At 34.9% G+C, this 27,432-nt stretch overlaps 4 protein-coding genes across 5 annotated transcripts in view; 2 read left to right on the top strand and 2 right to left on the bottom strand.

The window, feature by feature from the left end:
- Positions 1 to 18,308, top strand: part of LOC6638713 (SCY1-like protein 2) — a 27,345-nt gene extending 9,037 nt beyond the window's left edge. The window contains exons 11-19 of one of the 2 annotated variants that reach the window (XM_023181433.2): positions 2,026 to 2,179; positions 2,685 to 2,861; positions 2,984 to 3,056; positions 3,387 to 3,523; positions 3,777 to 3,990; positions 6,274 to 6,527; positions 7,719 to 7,778; positions 12,254 to 12,433; positions 18,236 to 18,308. In XM_023181433.2, coding sequence (XP_023037201.1) covers positions 2,026 to 2,179; positions 2,685 to 2,861; positions 2,984 to 3,056; positions 3,387 to 3,523; positions 3,777 to 3,990; positions 6,274 to 6,527; positions 7,719 to 7,778; positions 12,254 to 12,433; positions 18,236 to 18,262 — 1,276 coding nt within the window. In that variant the 3' untranslated portion in view covers positions 18,263 to 18,308. The remainder of the gene's footprint in view (positions 1 to 2,025; positions 2,180 to 2,684; positions 2,862 to 2,983; positions 3,057 to 3,386; positions 3,524 to 3,776; positions 3,991 to 6,273; positions 6,528 to 7,718; positions 7,779 to 12,253; positions 12,434 to 18,235) is intronic. The other variant, XM_015179050.3, reaches the window with a different exon arrangement.
- A 4,348-nt stretch (positions 18,309 to 22,656) lies between these two features.
- LOC6638917 lies at positions 22,657 to 23,737 on the bottom strand. The gene is made up of 3 exons (XM_002062163.3): positions 23,486 to 23,737; positions 23,220 to 23,430; positions 22,657 to 23,159 (listed from the first exon to the last, which is right to left on the bottom strand). The coding sequence occupies exons 1-3, from the start codon at positions 23,685 to 23,687 to the stop codon at positions 22,922 to 22,924; spliced, it is 651 nt and encodes a 216-aa protein (XP_002062199.1). The 5' UTR covers positions 23,688 to 23,737; the 3' UTR covers positions 22,657 to 22,921.
- Positions 23,738 to 23,889: 152 nt separating this feature from the next.
- LOC6638916 (caspase Dronc) lies at positions 23,890 to 25,997 on the top strand. Its single transcript, XM_002062162.4, has 2 exons — positions 23,890 to 24,764; positions 24,823 to 25,997. The coding sequence occupies exons 1-2, from the start codon at positions 24,270 to 24,272 to the stop codon at positions 25,681 to 25,683; spliced, it is 1,356 nt and encodes a 451-aa protein (XP_002062198.2). The 5' UTR covers positions 23,890 to 24,269; the 3' UTR covers positions 25,684 to 25,997.
- On the bottom strand, positions 25,997 to 26,985 carry LOC6638915. Its single transcript, XM_002062161.3, has 2 exons — positions 26,603 to 26,985; positions 25,997 to 26,542 (listed from the first exon to the last, which is right to left on the bottom strand). The coding sequence occupies exons 1-2, from the start codon at positions 26,915 to 26,917 to the stop codon at positions 26,135 to 26,137; spliced, it is 723 nt and encodes a 240-aa protein (XP_002062197.1). The 5' UTR covers positions 26,918 to 26,985; the 3' UTR covers positions 25,997 to 26,134.
- Between the last annotated feature and the right edge of the window lie 447 nt (positions 26,986 to 27,432).

The raw sequence follows: 27,432 nt of genomic DNA on the forward strand, positions 1-27,432 counted from the left end.
GGACGTATGTAGATGAATCAATAATCATTTTTGAGTACTAACTAGCACATGGTGAAAACTAATTAAGGAGAGCCTAGATAACTACTCGGGGTGCCATTTACCCAGACCTTCAATTCTTATAGAAATGATTAAAAACCAGAGGGCCGGGCTAACTTCGACCACGTCAAAGTTTGTATACCCTTGCAACTTTTTTGGTAACTCTTTCCTTACTTATAGCCATCAAAGTGGAAAAACGTTTTATCTAAAAAGGCTAATGTTTGCGAAAGAACGGCCAACAATCTTTGCATAGGAAATAACGAAGATATTAATCAAAGTCACTGTTTTCCACCGATCGTTCCTATGGGAGCTATATGATATAGTAACCCGATATTTATCAAATTCGGCACAGTCATTAACAGATATACTAAACTAACAAATAGTAAGGAAGTCAAAAGTAAGGAAGTTATTGAAGAAAGTCACTGTTTTCGACCGATCGTTCCTATGGGAGCTATATGATATATTCACCCGATCTTGATCAAATTTGGTACAGTCGTTTATATGTATAATAAACTCACCAATATTAAATTTCACGACAATAGCTCAGAAAATAACGAAGTTATTGAGAAAAGTCACTGTTCGTGACTTTGCGGTTTGTATGGGAGCTATATGATATAGTGGTCCGATTCGGCTGAATCCGAGATATACAACGCCTGCAGTATATACAAGCCTACATGCAAAATTTCAGCTCTGTAGCTCCAACGGTCTAGGAGGAGTTTGCGTTGATCCAGACGGACGGACGGACGGACGGACGGACATGGCTATATGAACTCGTCTCGTCATGCTGATCAAGAATATATATACTTTATATGGTCGGAAATGCTTCCTTCAATGCGTTGCACACTTCTGACCAAAATTAATATACCCTTTTTGCAAGGGTATAAAAATATGGTCCTAGAGTCTAGTCTATTTAAAAGTTATCTAAACTCAAGTAAAAATAGATGATACACAATGAATTTGCTTATGGCAATGTGGCCAATGTCATGAATGAATTATCAAATGGATGAGGTGTTGGCAGAAAGTGGGCGGGGTCCTTGAAATATGATATTGTGAATTTGCCTCCATTTAAGTACTTACTATAATTGCACAGCAACAGTCAAGAAACTTACTTATACAGCAAGTAGTGGCTAACTCTCTTTTTATTGTTGTCGGTGAGGATTCCGTTTTCATTTCCCTTCACCATTCTGTACATCCATCCATTCCATTCATTCATTCTTTCTTTTCTCACAAAACAATGGACAGCGACGACATTGGTGACCTCAACTTTCTGCTAAACAATTGAAAAACTTTTCTGACACTTTTCTTCGGTTTTTTATTTGCCATGATGGCGTTTTATTGTGTTCACACCGACGCGTCTGAACTCTGTGAGAGGCGTCCCCGTTCATATTGTAATTTATAGACCTCAAGTTGAAGCTGCTGCTGCTCCTAGTTGATGTTGATGGTTGTGGTTGGTGGTGGTGGTGGTGGTGGGGGCGGTGGTGTTGCAGCAGCTGCCATCTGCCAGCATGACAATATTCTCAGGTATACCAAACTACTTATATCAACCAGCCAGCCCGCCCGCCATCTCAACTCTATTGTGACCTTCTTGCATAAATTAGTAAAACACAGAGCCCAACTAAATCTACTATACCACAATCACTATAGGTGAGACTTTGCTTTTACTACTTGGCCTGATGAAGTTGCCAGCTAGCTAACGATAGAAGCAAAAAACTTTTTCGACACTTGTAAGACGCTTATTGACACTGCCATAAAAGTTGGCTTAAGCAACTTTTTATACCTACACCAATAGACAGACTAGGCAGACAAAGAGACAAAAAGACAGACGGACAGACAGACAAGCAGGCAGACACAAAGCTAATACATTTATTTTTGTTCATAAGTCTGTGGGGTAAACTTGTATGTGAAATGAAATCTGTGTTCTCTGTGTTCTGTCTCTCCCTCTCTCTTTCTCTCTCTCTCTCTTGCTATTTCTCTCTCTCATTTAAACAGAGTCGTATACAATACACCAAAATCAATTCAAGCCAGCGTTACGATACTTGAGAATTTACATTTGATTATTGAGAAAACGAAACCGGAGGATGTTACCACCGATATAATGCCTATGCTTTTCTTCTCATTCGATGGCTCCACGATACAAGTCCAGGTGAGTGCCAAGAGATATGCAAATAAGCCAGACAGCCATTGATATTAATACTGCCAATGGAGAGAAATGACTCAAACAATTGAGATTAATACCAATGACAATGTAATGTGATTGTAGTGTAACTTCTAAACAAATCTAAACTGAACAAAAATCACTTTCTAAATGAATTACATATCTGATATATTTACCTCTCCTACCTAGAAATTAAATAAACTTATTAAATGTAACATTGCATAGTCATAATAGATTATAGATAGAATCAATCTCTGACAAGTTTTCCTAGATAATGTTACATCGTTTTGCTAAACTATTGAAATTTTCTGAAAAGAAGCTTTAAGATTTATCAATAATTAATTATAAACTTTAAATGATTATATTGTGCTTTAAATAGAATCAAAAGCATTAGTATTCCTCTTCATAAAATGATTTTTTTTGTTCATCTTAAATTTATTGTAAATCCTATACATTTTGTTTTTGTATTTTCGTGTGTGTGTGTTTTCTTTAGAGTGCGGCCGTGGTGGCTGTGGCCAATGTGTTTGATAGCATCGATGAGCTATCGATTCGTCGAATGGTCTTGCCTAAGGTTAAATTGGTTTTCGAGAAAAATATAACCGATCCAAAGATTGTCCAGAATGTGCTCATGTGCATTGAACGAGTCATGGACCGTATGGAGCGAGCGCAGGTAATGGCAATGCAATAACAATTTTTTAAGATTTTTCGACTCTTGATAATGTGAAAATGTTTTCGTTCTATTACCTTTCTTTCACGCTCTCTCTCACCATTGCTGCGCCATTGCGAACTAAGGTCATGGATGAGGTGTTGCCATTGTTGGCAAATGTTCGTATACCCGATCCGGATATTATTATGCGTACAGTGCGTAAGTTCATTTGGCCGTTATCCAAATCTAGATTAACCGAGAGAATGCATTACAAAAAACAACTTTCATTGGAACCAGCATAGTTATTTGCCATATTCCTGTGGACCGATAACTGAAAACTAATTAAGTTGCATAAAACCCAATTTCGTCCCATCAAAACAAATGTGCCTGCATGTGTTTGGTGTATGATGTGTGTGTGCTTTACCTTTTAACAGAATTATGCAGAATGCAGCAAGATGCATCTGCATACAATGCATTCAATCTATCTATGTTTATGTATGTATGTGTATATGCCACATAAATTTCTCCATTTGTTATTGTACTCCACAGGCATCTACCATAAGCTGTTTGTGGACAAATCGTACGGCCTGAGTGTAGAGACCATGGCTACCAATGTGTTGCCTCTGCTTATACCACATACTGTCAATCCGGCTCTCAATTTTGATCAATATTGCTATCTGCTTGAGGTAAGATTAAGCAATTGATTATATTATGATTGATTGATCATTTACTGATACTATATAAAAGCTCTTGCCTTAGTCAAAAGTTTGTGAATTTGGTTAGTCATTTCGAAATGTATTTCTATGGAATTTTTTTTTAACAATTTTCTTTTCAAGGTCTTGTAGCGTACGCAAAAAAGTATGCTATAGAAAATTGTTAGTGCTTTTTTTTTGACTGGTTGGTTTGGTTGGTTTTTTTTTCGCCCTTTTTCGTCCCCAGGTGCTGCAGCAAATGTTGGAGGCCATCGATCGGCAGCAACGCAACAAATTGAAATTGGACAACCTATCGATGGCCTCACCAGAACGACATCGCACACTGCGCCATCAATTCTCGACGGACAACATGAATGCCCCGCCATTCAATATACCCAATTTGCGTATAGATCAACGCAAGACATCCAGTGCCGAGGACATGGCCCGCAAAAATTCTGGTGGTAAGTAGTTAGAAGTTACAATATTAGTGACCTCCAACCAAAAAGAGGGTGGGGAAGGGGGAACGGCAACGGTTGATTATAAGAGTGAGGTTGACTTTGAAGATGGAAAGATTGACATGGGCTTGGGCATGGTGAAGGGGGGTTACTGGAGTAGACAAGTAATGCGATATCAAGTAAATTGAAATGTCGAGTTGTGTTGTGACAAAAAAGCCGCCGGCATTGTATAATTGGAAAATTTCGTTTTGATTTTAATTTGATATTCATCGAACGTGACAGTCGTCAGTGTTTGTTGGCGCCTTTTTTTTAGGGGGGAGGGGCTAATCAAACCAATGTAACGCCCACAGTCACAGTCAGAGCTACAGCTATACAGTTATAGCCGACAATGAGCCATTATGGCCAAGTATTTAATTGTGTTATTAAAATTAAAATGAATATCAAAAGCACCGCCTGGAGCTCGAATTATCAGCCATGGCAACAACAATGCGATGAAGAGGCCACTGCAGCGTCGCTTAATGAACTTTTGCCCTTAACGATGATTTATTGTGATGGCCTTAATCGCTTGTAAACACGATGCCAACATCCACACCGCGACCGAGTCTGAAAGCGAGCTCCGGTGACTCTCAGAACCTGTCTTTTGACCATGAGGCCATTGGAGAAATGAGGTAAAAAAAAAATGGAGGACTCTTTTGCCATGGAAAAACTTTTCATTTGCCACAAAAATTTTCAAGCCGTCGTTGAGCAATTAAAAACAACAAAAAAAACGAATGAAACTATGAGAATTTTCGAGAGTTGAAAACACAATGGGCGAGAAACGCAGAATGCAAAACAAGGCAGTCCCAGTTCAGTTCCTTTTTTTTAGCATGGACCCATTCTGGCTTTGTCATGGATAAGTTCATGTATGTGTGAGTGTGTATGTGTGTGTGTGTGTGTGTGTGTGTGTGTGCTTTTGGGCTTCGGCAACACATCCATCTGCATATTGCAAAATTGAAATTTACCTGCAACACTTGCCACACAAAGGGCCTCCTTGGGTTCCACTCGGCTTTTGACTCATGGTCTGGCTGGCTGCTGTGAATTTGTAGTCTTCGAGTAAATAAGCACACTGCATGCTGACGCCACATGATACAGATATTTGTGGCCTTGAAAGGAGAAAGAAAAAAACGTCACAAAGTTGCTGCAACTGACAGCATAGTCAAAATATTTACATTTCCTTCAAACTCTTTCTCCTTCAAGGTGCACATACAAATGTGCAGAGATAAAATTGTTTCTTCTTTGATCTCGACTTGATTTCCTTGTATTTAAAGAGTGAGAAATTCTAGAATTCACAGGTAGTCTCTTATTTTTAATCATGTTGGTGTTTCATACTGTCAATTGACGTTTTATTTGTTAAATTTGCCAAGTTTTAAATGATTTTGAAAAGTGATATCACACACAGCAACATCAAATAATTATGCATATTCTGTGAATTCGTTAAGTCTGTTGGCATTATATACATAGCTTTAAGATGATTTTCTAAGAAGGTTTGGACAGAAATATATTCTATATACATATAGAAAATTATATTTGGAAGAGAAGGAGAATGGTAATTGTGGCCATATGTAATTTCATTCGTGGGCGTCCAGTGAGGTAGCTAATAACTTTTGACATAAAATGCCACATAATGGGCCTTATTCGCATTGGCTTGCGGTTAGGGGCATATGTATGTGTGTGTGTGTGTGTGTGTGAGTGTGTGTGTGTGTATATATTTATGTATGTATCCGTTTGCTTTGGGGCATAGTCGTCGCGGTTGCCAAAATGACTTGCCAGTCATATGCAGGCGGCAACGTAGCAGCAGCAGTGGGAGGAGCAACAGTGGGAGGAGGAGCAACAGTCGCGGCCGTTTTACCGTTTATGTTCATGTTTATGCCATGTGCCACAACCGCAAAGTGTGCTACTGTCCTTGACAGTGACAATACATACATAGCTATGTTTGTTTGTATGTATATTTACAAAAGCGGTAACATGACAAGTGAATGAAACTGCCACTGGCAATGGCAATGAGTGAATTAGGTAGCTGAGGTACATACATAGCCACTCTCTCTCTCTCTCTCTTTGTACTTTGTGTAACCACCAACATTATTAGACTTAATTAGCTAGGCAACAGGCAACATTAGCATTGTGGTTTAAATACAATAGTGTATCTACATTCCACACAGATATGTACATAGAATACTTAAATATAATGATCATAATCATTATGATCATAATGAGGATGTGCTAATTGTGTATTCTGTTGTACCATTGCAGGCTCTGGCATGTTGGGAGGCTGGTGGTTCGGTTGCTCTCCCTCATCGCCGGATAGCAATTTTCTGCGCGTTGGCAATGTGTTTCCCAATCGACGACTCTCGGACAATACGCTGATGACACCAAAAATACGAATAGCCCCATCGTGCGCCTCATCGCCGGGCGGTACACCGGGCAGTGGTCTGCCAACTCGTCGACATTCGAGCATTGGTCCACAGGAGCGCCGCGGCTCCACCATCAATTTGTCACCACCAACTGTAAGTTGTTTGTGTCTGGCACTCGTGGGCACACATTCGATTTGTTTTTTCGGTTTCTATTTGTTTTAATTTTCCATTTTTTATTTCCGTTTCTTCTTGTTTGTCGTTTTTGAATTTCTTTTCCATGTTTTTTGTTTTGGTTTTGTTTTGGGCTTAATTTTCATGTACCTTACCTATCTATACAAATACAAATATTTGTATTTATTTTTTTGACCGCCATTGTTTGTTGCGGTCATATTTTTTTTTTTTTATATTTATATTATTTCTCTCTGCCATTTTCCAATCTCCTCTCCATCCTTTTCGCTCTCTCTGTCTCTCTCTCTCTCTCTGTCTGTCTGGCATTTTTTCGTTTCGATTTTGCCATTTCAATTGACTTTTGACAGTTACAAAAGGCTTTTCATATTTTATTGAAATTTAATTTGCCAATGTGCTGAAGCTCCTTATGTCCCCATATTTTAACGTTGTTTCTCTTTTGTTGTTTCTCTTGTGTTTTTTTTTTGGTTTGGTTTTTGGTTTCATTTTTGGTTAACATGTGCCCATATGGAATTGAATTATTCATCATCTAGCTATAGCGCCTAGTGTAGTAGAGCGTTTAGCGTTTGTTTTTACAGTTTTACAGTTTTCCTAACCACAAGCTGCTTTAAAGCGCGAACATTGCGTACATTTTAACGACCAACAACAACATCAACAAGATACATGCCGTTTTGATTGGTTTTTGATTTAAAGTTTTCTGTTTATAATTTACTTATATATGCTTATATATATATTAATTCTGGGTTAATAACTATCTATTGATTAGCTCTCATTTCCCAGCCCCACGCCCTCAATCAAAAAAACCAAGAAAAAATAAAAAATCAACAACGCAATGAACATGCAACAAATGCTCTAATACACGCTCTCTCTCTCTCTCTCTTTCTGTCTCTCCCACACACACACACACACTCACACACATACATACATTCTCTCCCTGTCTCTCTCTCTCTCTATTTCTCTTTGACTCCTTGGTCCCCCCATTTGAATGATTAATCAACTTGAACAAAATAATATTGTCAACGTTGGAATTTGATTGATCTATATCTCTCAATCTCTCTCATCTCTCTTTCTCTCTCTCTCTCTATATATTTCTCTCATCTCATCTCTACAATGTATTTCACTCGACTGTATATAAAAATAATACAAAAATATATATAGTACGGCGCCCGCGGTAGCTCTGGATCGAGTCTATCGGTGCCATCCACTTCGGTTTATGTTGTAAGTCTAAAAAACAAAGCAATGTGAATAAATCAGATTTTTTTTTTGTGTTTCAAATTTATCATCTTCGGTTATTTTCGAAGATTATTTATCACTGCAGACTGATGAATGTACAAATACAATAAAATTTCCTAAGCAAAAAGTGTCTTAAAATTAAACTAAATGACTAACTACTAGAGGGGGAAGACCCTTAATCCATATGGTAAAACAAATTCCCATTTCGAAAGTAAAAATCCAAGTCCCGAGTTCCGAATAAAAGTTAAATAACAGTATCGTAAAGTTTTCAATTAAAACTAGCTCCAAGTTGACTTTTGTGAGACAAGTGTTCAGAGTTACTTTGAGTATTGTCTGTTTTGCAATTTCGGAAAGATTGTTAGAGACTTAAAGAGTCATCTGCAGGGATATAATAAAACTGAAACTAATACACAAACATGGTTAGGCCTCAACAATTGTATTCAAAAGTTATTTTGTGCGAGTTTCGGCAGCATTTTTGAGCATTGAGCATTGAGATTGCAAATTAAAATTGAAGTTCTTCTTGTCTTGTCATGTTGTATAATCTGTCGTTGTGATTGTTTTTGATTGTCGTCGTTGCACACGTCTAAACCTTGACTTCAACTCTCTTGCTGTCTCTGTTAAACACACACACTCAGATACACTCACACACTCAGACACACAAATTTTCACTTACCGTCTCTAAAGTATTGTATCTTTAGTCAGCTCTTAAAAGTATGCTACGGTTCTGTCCAAAATCCAAGCCAACAAAAAAAGAAATAAATATCCGTTGCCTCGTTCTCATCCTTTTAGTTCGCTCGTTGGCTAACTCGTTGCCTCGTTGGCCTCTTACTCTCTCCTCTCTCTATCTCTCTCTCTCTCTGTCAAAACTAAAACTAAAACTAAAACTGAGTTTGAATATGAATTTGACTTGCTGCCTAAATCTCTCTGTCTGTCTCCATATATACATAAACATATAAATATATTCTATACTCCGAACTACTCTCGTTCTTGTGCTGTTTGAATGGAAAACTTGTTGCCAAAAAAAAAATATATAAAATTTAAAAAAAAAACAACATATATATACTACGTAAAAAAATTGTTCACAGTTTCGTGTCTTGTTTATTCGGTTTGTTGGACGCTCTCTATGCATTTTGCATCTATCTGTCTCTCTCTCTCTCTCTCTCTTTATAACTATCTGTTTCTGTCTGTAACTAATTTCCAAAACTTTTCTTTTCATTTACAACCTCATTGTACAGTTTCTTCCTTTTATTTGTTTTCTGTTAGTGTTCAAATGCATTTATCGGATAACTAAAACATACAATTTACGGGAAACTTTTCTGTAACAATTTGTATAAGAGTTTCATTTTCTTTTCTGCGTTACGCCCCTTCGAAAAGGGGCGAATGATGTACATTAACTCTAAAGTTGAAATCGTTTTAATCGTCTTGATAATACGGTTGTTGGTTTCATGTGATTTGTATTTATTTTTTTTAGTTTTCGTTTGCTTCTTAATTTTCATACATATACATTACATGCATTTTGTGCTAATTTGCAAAAAATATTGTGTTTGTTTGAATGAAATGAATAAATTTGTTGTGCTCTATTAGGGGAAACCTAAAGAACTGGGAACACCTAACTAAACCACCCCCAACCCGGCCCTAATACTGAGAGAATTTTTGACAAAGGATGTAGGCAATATCTATTCGATGGTTTCAATTAAGAGAATCGATATTGTGAATTGTTTTTCTAAAAAACTAGTGAAATCCTGTGATGTTTTCAAATCATTAAACCTTTGAGTCAATATTTCCCAAGGGATACGAAATTTTTGAATCTCTTCTTGTAGCCGATTTCAAATGTTTTTATTAAAATCAAATCTGAGACTCGTCCTGGCTTTTGATTCCGTACCAAAGTACTCGGTTACAAGTCTAATATTAACCATAAGTGCATTAATTTAATGTTGACATAACATTTAACATTTACAATCAAGAAATTAAGATAAAATTTATGACAGCAATTGAAATGGAATTAACCTGATTTCGTTTCCTAACCCCTATTTTATGGTTACCAATGAATGAATCTTGTTCATTAGGATTAGAATCAAGAATATTAAAAGAAGAAATGCTTCCAGTAAAATTGGATAAAGTTTTTAAACATTTAATACAATAAAACGAAATTCTTAATCATTTTTAAATTCGAATTCAATAATAGAACTTATTATTACAACAAGCTCTTAGACGAGGTACATTTACCTTATAATATCATGGGTATTATAAAGTCATACCAAATGTAAGTAACAGGCGAAAAGAAGCATTACTACGACCCAAATAGACTCTATAAGAACTGGAGCCACGAAATTTTTTAAACTCTGAGTTACTTCTGAAAAAAAGTCATTGTCTTAATGCCTGAAATTTTGACCTAGATTGGATCCTTAAACATAAATCAACAAAAACCATTTCATTTCAAAGAAATAAAGGTCTTTTACCTAGACCTGTAGTAAATATTTGTATGTAATAGAGCATCTACTCTTTAGCCCTTTAATAGGGTCAAGCTGCAATTATTGTTATTGGCTACAAAATGGATGAAGGACAATTGCACGATTCTCTGTAATTTGGCCAATCGAATAGCAATAACAAGAAGAAGAAGAAAAGAATAAAACCATATACATACAACATACCATACTATATATGTATATATACACATACATATATAGTATACAAATACAAACATACAACTTGCCTACTTATTCATTAAATGTCCTGATCGTGCTCAGTGTTAATTTGATTTTATGTTTCAATTCCAACTTTGTTCATGTTGCGTTTGTTATTAAACAAAGAGAAGACGAAAATCACAGATACAATACACTGAAACACACACACACACAGACACATACACAGACACAGTTGAACGTTTAATGTATTTTTGTGTTTTGGGGCCCAAAATGAGAAGGCCAAAAAATGTTTGTTCCACTTTTTCGTTTTCGTTTTTCTTGTTCTTATTCTGGCTCTTTAACTTTATGTAACAACACACTCACACACTCACATAGACACACACACACACATACGAATACAAATACATATGTCTACTATATAAATGCGCTGTGTTGATTTCATGTGTGTATCCTTACGTTTTTCATTTCATGTACAACAAAAAACAAAACAAATATATATGTATATATATAACAAAACAAAAAAAAAAAAAAACTCCCCAAAATCATGAAATTGAATTTACGTATAAACTGAAAACAAAAATTCGCAGCTTGCACGGAGCATGATCGTGAGTACACGTTTCATAATTTTCGATTTCCAATTGAATTTTTTTATTTTCTGGTTTTCCTTTTTTTTCGTTTTTGGTTTTAATTCTCTTGCTCTGCAACACATACATACATACATACATACACCACCCACACCATCTACCTGTTTCATCTCCGCTAACCCCCTCTCATACAGAGACACAGATACATTCATACTATCTCACTTTAGCTTTCTCTTAATCTCAATATCTTTCACTTACTCAATTTCTGCTTTCGAGGCCAAGAAACACAAACACACACACTCACACACCAACAGACACATAAATATATGTGTGTATGCTGATATTATTTATGTTAATGTAATTTGATTTCATTGGGAAATGAACGTTGGGTGGTTGGTTGGTTGCTTGGTTGGGTGAGTCCTTCATTTTTTGGGTGAATGGACCAACCACCCATCCACCCACCAATTTGAATCCAGCAAAATTTGATTTCTGTAATTTCTTTACATGTGAAAATATATACTCGAATAATTCCATATGTATTCCACCTGCATATATCCGCATACACACACATATACACACAAATATATACAATATGTGTTGTACATATTCATCATATAATAACTCAACATATAACAAACAAATTTAAGTATTCTATCTCGTTCACTCACTCACTCACTCTCTCTCTCTCGCTCTTTCTCTTTCTGCTCTCTATCTCTATGTTATAATTCTTTTTGGGTATTTGTGTTTTAATGTGTGAAAATTAAAGACAAAAAAAGAAAAAGAAAAATCCAAAATGTTTTGATTGAGTTTCATGTTTGAATATCATCATCTATTTTGTTCGTTTGTTGGTTGGTTTGTTTGTTTGTTTGTTTGTTTTGTTGTTTGGTTGTTGCACCATCAGCTGAACCTTACACATACCCATACACACACATACACACTCATATACACATGCATTCATACTAGTCATACCCATACATGGACACGCAAGCAAGCAAGTTAATCAAATTAAAAACTTTTGTACAAAAGCACAAAATAAAGTCACAATTCTAATCAATAAGTAACAACTATTACAGAGAAAAATGCACCCACAACAACAAGAATATATATAATCTCCATATACACACACCAATACCAATACCAACACCAACACCAACACACACATAAGGCATCCCTCTCACACACAAACTTATACACATGCAATCTGTGATAAGCCTTAACTAATCTTCCAAAGAAATCTCCTTTATTATACTCCCAAAAACAGGGTGGCTCCATGCCGAACACATCGAGCAGTGTACCATTTTTGCTATCATCGAGCATGCAATCGATACGATCACGACGCACCTCAACTGTATTGTCATCTGGCCCACTTGGCTCCGGTTCGGGTATATTACAGCAGCTGGGATCCGGCATGGTAAGACAATTAACTTCAGTATCTGGGACGGTTAGTCCTGTGCCGCTGTTGCGTGTAAACGGCACACGAAATGCCCACAACAACGTCCGAAAGTGTCCGTCACTCAATATAACATTCAGTCAATAGTATAATCTGAACGAAATCGGTGAATCGAGGCAATCGATCACCGATTCGATTAACAACAGCAGGGACAGACACAGAAATAGCTATCACAATATATATGGCAGTAACTGTGCCAATGCCAGTGGCAGTGGCAGTGGCAATTACAATTACAATTACAACAATGTTCGCTATAGAGCGCAACGTCGAAGTTTGAATCTGAATCTCAATCAGCCAAAATATTAGAGCAAACATAAACAAGAACTAACGAATGCAAATTTACATTACTTTACTAACTTAACGAATTGTAATTCGAAGAACAAGATCAAAATGCTGATGAGTATGAATTGAACAAAATCAAATTGAAAACAAAAGAGGGGCAGAGGGTAAAATGTAGCAAACAATCAATGATATGATATGACACACACACCCACGAACACGAACACAGGCACACACACACACACATAGACAGACGTAACTTTAGTCATTTGATTATATTAATATGAATGTACCTACAATTTACAATACTTATACTATATATATATATTTATGTATAGTTTTAGTTGAAACAGTAAACTTAAAGTTGATGCTAAACCAAAAAAACAAAAAAAAAAAAAAACACACACAGTTTATAACAAAATATAATATTTATTATATACCAAAAGTTGTTTTTGAGAATTTATTCAATCTAACTTAATCGTTTGTAACATAAATGTTAATATTGAGACACACACACACACACGGAGACTCACCTACACACACACACACACACACACACTCGCCTACCTGGTATATACATATACATATCTCGAACCGTAATCAAATTATCTATTACCTATATGTATTACTAATACTATATTATACATACATATACATATATACATATATTTATATATGCATATATATATAAGTATTTCATGATTATTCCTAGTTATTCCAATTTTTATATTATTACAAATTATTTATTTTCTTGGGTTTCATTTGCTACAAAAAACAACAAAAACAAAAATCAAAGTTTAAAGATTGAAACAAAAAAAAAAATTATTAAATAAAAGAGAGCGAAAAACGAAGAAAAAAATTATATTCGAATTATTGAGAAAAAGCATACAAATTGTCTGCCTTTCAATAATGCGTGTTCTAGTTATTATAATTAAACAATCAAGAGAACAAACAAAAACAATGAAAAAAAAAGCAACAACAACAACAAGAACAAAAACAATATACATATATAACTATTACTATTACTTACTTACTTAATCCCCCCAATTTTGCGTAGTTAAATGGTATGTAGTTATTGTGCAAACGTGATGTTAGTTTTATTTAGTCCCCCCCCCTAAAACCCCCTTGGCCACCACCCAACCCCCGTCCATCTCATGCCATTCATTAAATGAGATTCCTTTACTTTTGTCGTATTTGTGGAATCAATTGTTAATTATTGAAGAGCTTAAAAATTGTAATGAGCATCATTAATATATATACATATATATATTTAAGTCGGCATTTAGTAATTAGTTTAGTTTAAGCACTTGCACTATGAATTTATTCGATTAATGTCAGCTTAAGAACCACTCTCAAACCAAAGACCCATCCGCCCCTCCCCCTCACCCACCGTCCATCCGTCGCTATTCATGTTTCAATACGTTTCGCCCAGTGGAAAAACGAAATTAAAGACAAAAGTTGTAAAAACCCAAACACAATTTAAATTGTAAAACAGAAAAAGCGAAGAGATAAATGACAAACAGAAAAGAAAGATAAAACAAAAACCAAAAAACAGAAGAAAACAATATCAATTGCCCTTATACTAAATTTCCTTATACGAGAATGTCACAGAAATCGTTAAAGGCCTTGTGTCCCTTGTTGCCCAAAAAAGTATGCTATATATATTTCATAGTTCGTATATTGCCTTTGCATATATGTATGTGTGTACATATATAGCATAGTTTTGGGCCTATGGATTCAGGGATTGAGTGTCTCTCCGTTTAGATCGATTTTAAACGCTTAACGCTTCCTTATTTTTGTCTATATTTTTCCGTTGCTAAAGCAAAATTTTGTATATACTATATATATACACACCTATGTATATATGTATATACTCTATCAATTGACCATCTCTTACTCTCTCTCTCTCTCTCTCTTACCCTTCATACATACATATATGCATATAAGTACTTACATATATAAATTTCATTTCATAGACTGGACCATTTCTCTATATTGCATGTCGTTGCTGTCCTATTCTTGGGACTCGTTTCAATTTAATCATTTTCAACATATTCATAAACAAAATTTGGGGTTCAAAGAAATTTATACATCTATATTATTAATTATGTGATTTATCCATTAGCCAGGAAGAAAAGTAAATAAATTATATACTTAAGGTGCCCTCTCTCTCTCTCTCTATTTCTTTACTTTTCTCACTTTCTCTCATATCTCAACTGAGATTATTGTAAGGGACTAGAAACTTCATAGCGTAGAAGACCTATAACTGAATTCTTGGGTGTTTTTTTTGACATTTACTAGCAAAAAATATTAATGGTAAAGCAATGCCGAATTAAGGGGATTTTTTACCATCTTTTATTGAATTTTTCGATTGCATTTCAAAAGAGCAGAACCTTTTTTTAATATGAACCGTGTTTCAGTGTAAGATCTCTTCTTAGACCGCAAGAAATGTTAGTCGCAAGACGAAAGATTAAAAAGCTGATAGGTCAGTATTTTCCAAGCAAATGTTTACCAATCGGAAAGCTGAAAAGTTGGCAAATGAAGATAGGATTTTTGATAACGCAAATAAAATGTTAAAATCAAGAAAGAAGCAGATGCCTTGTGGAATTGTTATTAGGCAAATAAAAACGTTTTAAAACAAAATCACAAGAGCAAAATGCAAATTGCTTATCAGTTTAACAATAAGGCTAATGGAAATAATTTTCCTTTTAGTAGATAGATAGATTTTCCTGGGTCCTGAATCAAATTATTTCACGCATGTTCATTGTATGGCTACGATCATTATGTTTTGTTCTATGGCGTTAACTGTTTGCCGTATTGCCATTTCCGTTTCCTGTCTAGTTTTAGACATGCATATAACAAGCACACTATTTCTCATTCTGTCTAATGTGATTGTCCTTAAAGATAAAAAGCACACACACACACACACTCACACTCACAACACACACACATTTGTATACACAATCAGCAATTGAACATAATCGTTATACTCGTTTGTAACTGTTAAACTTATATAGTGTATATATACATATATACTTATATATATATACCTATATATTTTTGTAATTATGTCTATTTGGTATTTGTATTTCAATTGAAATTGTAATTGTACTTTATACTTGACTTGCCATTTTACTTTCTGCCCATCTGATTGCACCATAAGGTTAATTGATCAAAATAATAACAACATTAATAATAATAATAAAAAAAAATGAATAATGATTCTGTTTAAATTTCATATGAGAAGCAGAACAATCGAATTAACTGCAAAACAAATAAATGTGAAGCGCTGTAACCAAAACAAAAAAGAAATGAAAATCTAAAACTAAAACAAACTCGATTGTATATTATATAAAACTTTACATATTTCGTTATCGAACGCGAAAGCGAACTCGTTCTCGAACTCGAACTAGTATATACTTATATATCCATATATATATATATATCTATATATATATGTAAATGATTGACTGACACTCAAGGCTTAAGAAGGCTGCTACCAACTATTCTCTAAATACTAATCCTTACACAGAAGGAATGAATACTAATACTAATGCTAACACTTAAACTACAATACTAAAACCGTATACCGGATATAAGTATATATAGACATATGCATCATTTTGCATTTGTATCTCTATATTCAACTTATATATGCTGTATATGTATATACATATAAATATATATATTTATATACATATATTTAGATAGATATATTTAAGTCATTTGTGCGAATTTATTGTAATCGATTATAGTTGTATGTATATTTATGTATATCTGTATGTCTGATGTATACTGTGCGTATACTTAATGCTTTTGGCTGCCTTTTCGAGCTTTTTCTCTCCTATTTTGTGTTGTCTATTATTGTCTGTATGTTTATAATATGAAATTCACATTCACATTCACATTCAAACAATCCAAGTAAGTTCTCTCACTCTTAAGCCCCATCCCACTCCCACGCCCCCCACCATTCCTTCATCCATAAGCTAATTGTTGATTGTTGCCATATTTATGTATGTATTTAAGTAGGTATTTCTTTTGGATGTTTTTTGGTAATTAAATTTTCGTTTTGTCTTCGGTTAGCTTTTGCTCTTCTAACACTCTAGCCAACACCTTACACACCTATTAAAAATCTTACTTTAAGTCGTATGTGCCTTAAAAGTTCAAAAGTTGAGAATAATTACGACAACAACAAACTGAACGAAGAAAACAAATAATAAAAAAACAACAATTGAACAACAAAAAAAAAAAATAATGAAGGAATTATGAATATCTTTAGAATTGTGTGTGTGTGTGTGTTTTTTTTTTGTTCCTTTTATATATGTAAGCTGTAAGAGTCATAAAAGGTGTCCCCAAATACACACACTCACACACACACACATAGAGAGAGAAAATATCTCTACCTCCAAACCCATTCCCCATTAAATAAAACATACCTTAGTAGTAGTTTTGTAGACACACACACACACACACACTCTCACTGACACACACTACCCATATATTAGTAACAGTAATTAAGTAAAATGTGTGTAGTTATTGCATTCCCGAGAATTTCCGATATATTCGTTAGATATTTGAACCTTTTGCAGAATTTCCCTTTAAGTATATGATAAGAAAATTGTTCCTTATCATCATCGTCGTCTCGTCGTCGTCGTCATCGTCGTCGTTTTTCTTCGTCGTAATGTATGCATGAGTTTGTAAAAGATCCTTCGTATATATATATACCCTCAATCACCATACCCAACCCTCCCCCACTCCACTCTTGGACCACCGTCAAAACCCCGAAAAGTGCCAAAGTATGTAAACATCTTAAGCGTAATAATAATAATAATAATAATAACCATTAGTCGATGTCCTTCTTCTTAAATGTGTGTTTTTTTTTTCTTGCCAAAATCGTATAAACAAACATATATATAGATATAGATATTTATATATATATATATAAATAACAAATCCCAGTTGCTATATTCCCGTCTCCCAACCCATATTGTACACTTGCTTTCCCCCTCTCTCTCTCTTTCTCTTTGTCTGTCTCGTTGTCTCTTATACACTTTCTCTCACGTTTTCTCGTTATTATCCATGTATGTTTTTTGGTCGTATATACATATACTATATAGCCGTATTATAATCGGTGTGAGCAAAACTGACTAATCGAGAAGTATATATTTACATATATAGTGTAGACCCTCCTCCAATCAACCAACCAATCAATCCACCAGCTCCACCACCCAACCCACTCCACCAATAATAATAATAATACCAATAATTATAAAATTAACCAATAACCAAAATAATATTCCTATGTGTCCATATATATACATACATATATATATATACAATATATTGCAAATCGTATCCCAAATATAACAACCTCAAATATCAATCAACTCAAATGAAAAAAAAAAAAAAAACAACACCAAATAGACAAAAACAAAAACCAAACCGAATTGATGGCCTAATTATTTTGCAACAACTCTATTGCAGTATCAACTATTCTCCGGACGAAACTAAAAAGATATTCGAACAAAAATACTAAAACGAAATGCAATACCAAGAAAAACTAAAACGAAAACGAAAAAAAAATATATATATTTTTCAAAAGTGAAATCTCGGTCCATTAATGAAACACCAGTAATCAACTTATATTAACGTAATATATACTTATATATATATATATCTATACAGAAGACAACATTGTAAAGGCGTATACCAAACAACATATACATTTACCTAATATACACACACACACACACACACACATATATATACATATATATGTATTTCAATCAAACTCTGAATGTTATTAGCCAAACAAAACAAAAAATTTTATGTGACCAACAAAAGAAAATATATACATACAAATACATATATCTAAATGTAAATTATGCAAATGCAAAAAAAGTGTCAAACACACACACACACAGAAAAAAGCAGACAAAAAATGAAAACACTTACTACTACACGCGCACACCTCCTTGGGAAGAGGAAGAAGAAAACGAAGAAGAAGAAAAAAAAGAAACTGCAGAATGCAATCATACGTACTACCTACTGCTACCTACTACTTTATTGCAGAGATAAATACACAACTGTACCAATTCCTATATACTCATATATATACATATATATATGCGATATATGGATTATCAACATGTTCATAAGGACAATGTCAACAACACACAAGTCACACACTTAAGCAAACATTTCAGAAACTACAAAAACAAAAAGAACTTAGACCAAGCATCAAATATAAATATGTATTTTTCGAATTATTTAACAAAAAAAAAGAGCAAAAACGAACAAAAAAAACATCTAGATTACAATACATGGCCATTATCAGACTTTAACATTATTCATATATATATACATACATACATACATATACCTATTCTGTGTGGAAAATCGAAAACAACAATTTTGCCTTCGGTTTACCGATAAGCGACTTCCTTCCAAATGAAATATGATCTTAATTAGACTTTGTGTTCCGACCTCATTTCGCTCTCTCTGTTTCTCTCTGTGTGAGATGAGCAACCGTTGCCCAAAAAAGTATGCTACATATTTTGTATCAAGAGACGCAAACGCTATGGATTGGCATGGGCTTTTTTCTCTCTTAAGTAATTGTATTCTTAACGCATAGACAAATACAAAGTGTATCTATATCTAAAAGTATATCGCAGATCTAGCCCATAATCTATTTCAAAGTGACTTTGTTGACTATTGGAAGGAAGTCAGTAAACAAAAAGGTTAAAAACAATTCATACATACCTATACTATACAATACAGTACATTTAATATTAAAAAACGAAAAACAAAAAGAAACTTTAAATGGGAATCATCAATCAAAGGAATCGTGTACCTACAGCGTATCTACCTAAAATCAGCGGCGACTAAATAAAACCAAATACATAATTTAACATATTAATCTCGTAGTATAATAATATGATAGCAAACAAAAAAAAAAAAACAAAAAACAGAACGTTAAGTAATAGTCAAAAAACAATCGTTGCATAACAAATTGACACCACTAAAACAAAATTTTGGACCCTAATTCCAAGAAAACAAAAAGACGAATCCACTCCGATCCAAGAATCTTTCCATTTAGCCAAGAAATGTTTAGAAAACTACTACTAAGGTGAATACATACATACATACATACAGTGGGTACCCAGTCCTAGACCCCAAACTCTTATACCCTTCCTACTATCCCTACATTCACTCGAACGCCCCTATCCACTAGTAGTCCCTAAAGGAAACAATTTTTTTTATCAAGAATACTTAACAAAATTTCTAGTCAATTTGCATAGAGGGAAGGATGAAGGATATTAAAAATCGTAAAAAACAGATGAAGGATATATATACATACCTATATATATATATATATATATTATAAACCATATATGTATGTATATATGTATATTAAACTCTTTAAATTAATTCTTTAAAAAACGTAAAACGAAAAACTAAAGATGAAACAAAGATCAGAAAATAAATATATATATATATATTTACATTAAATGGCAATTATCATTGTTGTAGTAGTATTTAGCCAATTGAAATTGAATTGAATTGCGACTTTAAATATGAATTTATATGCATACATATGTATATATGTATATTTATATATATGTACATACATGCATGTATGTATGTATGTATCTATATATATTTATATATATAAGAATACAAAGACAATTATTTCTACCTAAATGTGCATAATCTATACATATACCTACATACATACCTGTCGGGGGCGGCTTTATGAAAACATTTTCAACTGGAGTTAACCCGTTTTGGCTAGTTTGAATCGAGATTCAAGGTTGGGGAGTGCATCTTGCTTACCATAAAACGAATTTCTATCACTATGATGATGTCGTTTTTAAATTTGACTATGGACGGACAGAAAGACAGATCTAAGATCTATTGACTCTTTAATAAAGATAAAAGTATAAGTTTAGTTTCATATAAACAGTGAATAAACATGAAGACAATCATGACTCTCTGTCCATCAAAATGATTTTGCTTTCCATATACATATGTACATCCATATCGGTATCCGTGTTTCTAAGTTTTTTAGCCTAGGGCTTACAGGGTATACATATATGTATGTGGCTCCCACATACACACATATTTCCTCGTATACATACATATGTATTGCCGCCGCTCCCCCCAAGATCTGTACGTATATATGACTATGCAGCAGCAGCAGAACCATCACGAACGGTAAACGGGACAATCAAAATTCTATTGACGCTCTTACTTTAATCAAATATTTCATTTTACAATTAATAATATTGTTATATTGTTGTTGTTGTTCAATTTTTGAGTTCGATCCAAAAAGTTCGGTTGCAATAATCAGAAGACACAAAACCAAACAACAAATTCGAGCATCCTCAAAAACCTTCAAAACAATTCTTCTATTTTGTTCCAAATGTGTTTGTTTGTTTGTTGGTTTGATTGTTTGTTCCCTTTTTTATTTGTTAAGTTTGTTCTGTTTACATTTTTGAAGATATTTTCTGTTGTTTGTTTTATGTTTTGTGAATTTTTGACATGGCATATCGATCGATATAAGTATCTATACATACATTATTGTTTTTATTATTTTGTTTTTGTTTTTTGTCTAGTTTTAAATCGTATGAAATATTTAGCTTAAATTAATTTAACTTAACGCAAAACTTAAAAAAAAAAATGGGTAAAAACCATGCAAAAACAAAAAATATATATACCAAAAGCAAAAAAAAAAACCAAAAAGGGGAAAACCAAAAGCTCAAACTGGACTGAACTTTTAAGAGTTATATTATGTAAAATTATATTGTATTTTTATTATGTAAACATAATTTTTAACAAAAGCAAAACAAAAAATAACAAAAAAAAAAACAAAACTAAAAAAAAAACGTGACAAAAAGCAAGGAAAACCAAAAGATAAAGCAAATGAAAAGGGTATTAATATGTAACTTTCTGTATGTAACTCTCTGATTGTGTGTATATGTGACACTTTCCACCGTCCCCTCCTTCCCTTACATAAACAAAGAAAACAAAAAAAAATTACAAACAAAAAGGAAAACGTAAAAAAAAGCCAAAACAAAAAAGAAATACTCGTACTTATTTCCAACTCTGTCTCTTGTGATCTATTGTGCTGCCTCTTATCTGGGGCACTCAACTGTTTTAATGCCTCTTAAAGTTGAAAACAATGAAAAGCCTAATTCTTACATTTAGTCTAAACATACTCTAGAAGTACTCATACTTGTACTCGTCGTCGTAGTCGTGTATGGGGCGTATACGCAATATGTACAATTTGGCAGCCAAAAAAATATTGAAAACAATCATATTGCACAATAAATGTTATACATATTTAAAATGCATAAAAACAAACATTGAGCCAAGCCAAAATACTTCAAGTAATTTGTGTGAAACTTAAAGAATTCGCAGTCCCCTGGTTTACTATACACATACTTATATATACATACATCAAATACTTACTATATATATTGTACTTACTTACAATTAGATTTTAAATGTGCTAACAGAACTCTTTATACAAGTACAATACACACACTAAAAATACTTAGTAATGAACTTTATTATGAATGTAATTATCGAATTAATGCGTGCAGAGTGAAGGAGTGCAAAGAATGAGATCATAATATATATGATTATATTGATATTGACACATTTAATTGGCTAGGAATAGAAGAGCATAGAATATGCAATTTGAGAATGACAAATGTACGTGTATAATCCATAAAGAAAATTTAAATTTAAATGTTTAATAAATGTGTGGAAATGATTTGATTGCCTTTTCATTTTTCCCTCCAGGACTACAGCAATCTACAACAATTCTACTGAATGGGTAAGCTTTTTACCTCACATGGGTTTATATTCTTCTGAACAATGAATAAATTCTCTAATTATTTTTAAATCAGTCAATTTTTGTTTATTTGTATCAAATAAGCTACATATTAATACCCAATACTATAATAGTAAAATACAATACCACTTATGTCTCATTTGGGTGACAACATGAACCATAAACGATGAGTTTTTCTCCATTTAACAAATCCGTGAAAAAACAGTTCCCGGCCTTTGTTTATACATCTCAAATTCTTATCAAACATCAACAATGCTTCTGGGGCTACCGAAATAAATACTTAAGTAAAAACTTGTAGTATTTTATGATTAGCTTTTGTCCAGAAATAACGGATCCAGGCTGGCCTTATGGGGCTGGTCTACATAGTTATAGTCTTGACAGTTGTACAAGTTCTGTCCCATTTTTCTGGCCTCAACATCCGATTGATCGGAATTAGCCTCGGCTATTAGTAGAGCAATCTCCCTAAACAGAAATGACTGACTTGGTTCGCTTAGCGCCTTCTGCGGTTGACCGATTAGAGCATTCTCCAGAAACTTATAAACTTCCCTGAAACCAGAAATTATTTGTATAAAATATATATAAACGTTTGGATTACAGTTTGTTTACGTCATGTTAATCCCATTTAGCTCCTCTGGTTTAGATTGGGGCTCATTCCGGACTATAGCATTCATGACAACCCCAGCCTCATGCTCGCAGAATTGGGTGAGCTCCATGTTCTTCATCAACTCCAGCCACTGATTGATGTTGTTGAGGCTAACGGAATTGCACTCCTGGTCGACGCATTCCTCCGCCTTGTTGGCGCTGCTTATTATGTAATCTGAAAAGGGATTCTATAAGCAGGTATTACAAGCTACATATCTTGACTACCTTACCTATTATGCTGTTGGTGTTGTCTCCACGACGATGTGCTGCGGCTATCTTCAGAGTGTGCGGAGTGGTACCAAACTTTTCCAGTTGCGTGAGCACACGTCGTTTGATATGCTTGGTTAACACCTCACTGTCTTTGGACACTGGCTCATCCTTCTCTTCACAATCTGGCAGATCTGTTTTTATAATACGGTTTGGTTCTTCCATTTGTATGCTTCACAAAGATTTATTTACATGGTCTATTGGTAATGGGAGAAATGTCGATAATAAAACTGTCGGTAATATATTTATCGTCATCGAAGCAATGTTTTGGAAACAAAGTAATCGTTATTGACGTTATCGATTATAACAATCGATACATTTTCTATCGCACTTTACCTTTTCGATGAATATCTATCGTTGAGTTTTCCATCTCTATAGTGAACGGACGCGCGCTTTCGCACCACTGCCACTGCCAACGAATTGCATTTATTCCTTTTGTTTCAAAAGAAATTTTATTTAGGCCTTAAGTTTTGTGCAATATTAAGTTAATATTAAGTAATTTGCTTTTGAAAAAATAAGGATCAACGTGTTGCTTTGAAGTTCGCGATTAACCCAAAATACCCCCCGTTCCCTCATCGACAAACAAACGAAACGAAGTCTTAGCGAAGACAAAGAAAACAAAAACAACAAGTGCGACCTCAATTTGGAAGTGGAAGCAGGAAGCGTGTTGTGACTCATTCCCATTGCCATTGCCACTATCACTGCCGAAGCGGCGTCCTTCGACGAGCGCACCATATAAGCGATCCCATGGATTTGCGATCTGACACAGAGCAGACCGAGCGAGAGATTGGCATGCCGCTCAAGCTTCGAAATCACATATTAGACAACATGGATCTACTTGTGAAAAATACTAACTACAATCCCCTGGTAGCCGAATGCGTGCGTCTTGGCCTGTTGTCACCGATAATGCGGAAAAGCATTGAGGACTTAAACGGGGAACGACTTAATCTTAGTGAAGACGATGTCCTACTGCAACAGCACAGAAATCTCTTCGTCAAGATCACCAAACGAGGACCAACTGCTTACGGTTTACTTTTGCAAGCCCTGCGATCGCAGGGCTGTATGCAGGCAGTGCAAATTTTGGAAAATACAAATCAACGTCCAAACGAACAGCCCTTCATATCAATCGCAAGCATGCATAACAATCGCAACTCCACAGATATTGTGGACACCACCACATTGCCAGTGCCCGTTGCAGTCCCACCGATCGTTGTTGAAGGACCATGTGTCAGCAAAGAGAAGGTAAGCATTAGCAAATTTTTTTGTTTGCACCCAACAACCGAGTGTTTTTATTTTGCAGGTGCATTACAATGATGTCACTGGACCTGTCACACCCTGTGAGGATCCCGTTGAGGGGCAAACACGTGTGGTACTGAAATCGGATAGGATTCACGAGAATAGTGCACTTGGTGTCTATACCATGCAATCGAAACATAATCGTGGCGTGCTTCTTATGGTCAACATAATTGACTTTCCTGATACCACGAAGCGACGAAATGGAGCCGAAATAGATAGCGACTCCTTGAAACATATATTTCGAGAAATGGGCTTTAAAATATTTGCGTATGAAAATGTGAATCAGGATGAGTTTTTCGATATGCTACGCAAGGTTACCTCATCGCCTTATGTGCGGTCCACCGAATGCTTTGTCATGGTGCTGATGACTCATGGTGAACGGGTCGGTGAGGTCGACAAAGTGGAGTTTTGCGATGGCTCTGTGGCCGATGTTATTGGAATTAAGAATCACTTTCGAGCGGATTCAAGTCCATATCTGGTGCATAAGCCCAAGGTGCTCATATTCCCCTTCTGTCGCGGCCGGAAGTCTGATCTTGGACAACCCTTACCAATGATAGAGACAGATGGTGTCCAATATAGCAATGTGCCAACTTTATCGGATATGCTGGTAAGCTATGCCAGCACAGCGGGCAATCAGTCCCATCGCGATCCAGATAATGGCAGTTGGTATATCCAAAAGTTCTGTGACACAATGGCCAACCATGCTCACAACACTCACGTCGAAGATATACTCAAGATAACGCACACAGCTGTGGGCAATATGCGGGCACAGGGGGGTTCCTTGCAGACAGGAACCTATGACAATATTGGCTTTAACAAGAAACTGTATTTCAATCCAGGATTCTACCTTGAGCCGAAAGAATAGCTAGTGCATATAATGATAGCATTCCAGACTGAATATACATATATATCTATATATATATATTTTTTTTATACTCGATCTTTTTCTACCTACCTGTGTATTGTTGCATTTATGTACTCTAAATTATATTTACATGTATACGTCCTTGTGCTATTGTTCTTCCCAGGTTTTGTCTTATCAAAAATCAAATACTCATTATGTATTATTTTTCTATATCTCATGGCCCCAAAGTCCTTAAAGTCTTTCACGAATTAATTTGTAAAAATCTTAACAAATAACTTGGCCAAGTTTTTAAAAAATAAAACGAAATCCGCAATTTTTTGCTGATTTTTTTATTAGCAAACTTATTTACTATTTTCTAGCATTAAGAAAATATGTCGCTTTAATATGACAACTTACTCAATTTATATCTACAGTTGAGGTTTCTTTTAAAATTACATTTTTAGGTGAAGGCCTAATCATCAATCTCATCGAGCTCGTCCAAATGAGACAGTTGTAATGTGCCTGCAGCACGATTTTGGCCAGCTTTTGGTTTGGACCTCTTTTGCTTAGGTGCTGCTCGTTGGCCAATTACGTATTCGGGCATTATCAGTTTGGAGCCCCTCAACTGAGGCTTGTCCACGGACACGTCTTCCGTTTCGTCTGACTGTAGCTTCTTGAGATTGCGATTCAGTTTGCTTTTCTTTTTGAATTCAATCTTGTGCCCAGTACTGCTGGCCAGCTCATCATCATCCTGGCCGATTGTGTCAGTTTCACGTTGGGCATCCATTTCCCTGAGAAACGATAAGGCCGCTGCTGAATTTGTTTGCTCTGATATGTCTACATCGGAGAGAGAATATTTCTTCCATTTGTGCGGATTGACCTTAAGATTTAAACAGATAAATAGAGAACTTTGCCTTACAGTGGAAAGTGAAGCTATTACCTGATAGTCGGGCGTCTTGCGAGGTTTTAGGCACCGGCCTATGGGTAATTCCGGCTTCTTGAAAATGCTTTCTTTGCCTCGCATGCGTCGCAATTTACCGTCCTCGGACTCTGTCTCGCCATCCACTTGAATTCTCTGTCCACAGCGATAGTTCATCACCTGGCCACGGTCATCCCGGGCATTGTGTCGTCTTTCCATGGCCCGGATAGTGTATGGCTTTGCTTTGCTTTGATCCAAGCCAGTGCCTTTCAACTCTTTGCTGGCATCGTCGAGACAAGCGAATAGAGCGTCGCGCTTGCTTGTAAATTCTTGCATTTTATTTATTTGTTAAATATACAAAATATAAAAGTTGTTATCTATCGATAACGATTGCGATAACCAACAGCTGTTTGCCATCACACCCGCATGCACAGTGGCGCAAGAAGTGAAACAATTTGTAAGCTTGTAAAATTTTGTAAGCCCTGAACTTTAAATTGTGTTAAAAAATTGTTTACCAAACCATTGACCTTAAAGGTAAACTAACTGTTTGTAGTGGGAAATTGGCAATTGGCATCTGTGCAATGGACATACAACTAGAGACCAAATATGTGAGTATAAACGCTTTTCCTCTTTTTTTACAACTGCCAACCAACGATTTACTATCGAACTTTAAACTATATTGAAGCGATCGTGATATAGAATAGTAATCCCCAAATTTTAGCTTCTTGCAAGACCATCTAAGTGTCCTTTCTATAGTAAAGCTACGTTCTGATCGCTGTAGTCGGTGCATCTTTTTCTTTACTTCTGAACATACATACATACATATGTAAAAAAGTATGCAACATAAAATT

The sequence above is a fragment of the Drosophila willistoni genome (genome assembly GCF_018902025.1).
Source record: "Drosophila willistoni isolate 14030-0811.24 chromosome XR unlocalized genomic scaffold, UCI_dwil_1.1 Seg144, whole genome shotgun sequence".
NCBI classification, from domain to species: Eukaryota; Metazoa; Arthropoda; class Insecta; order Diptera; family Drosophilidae; genus Drosophila; species Drosophila willistoni.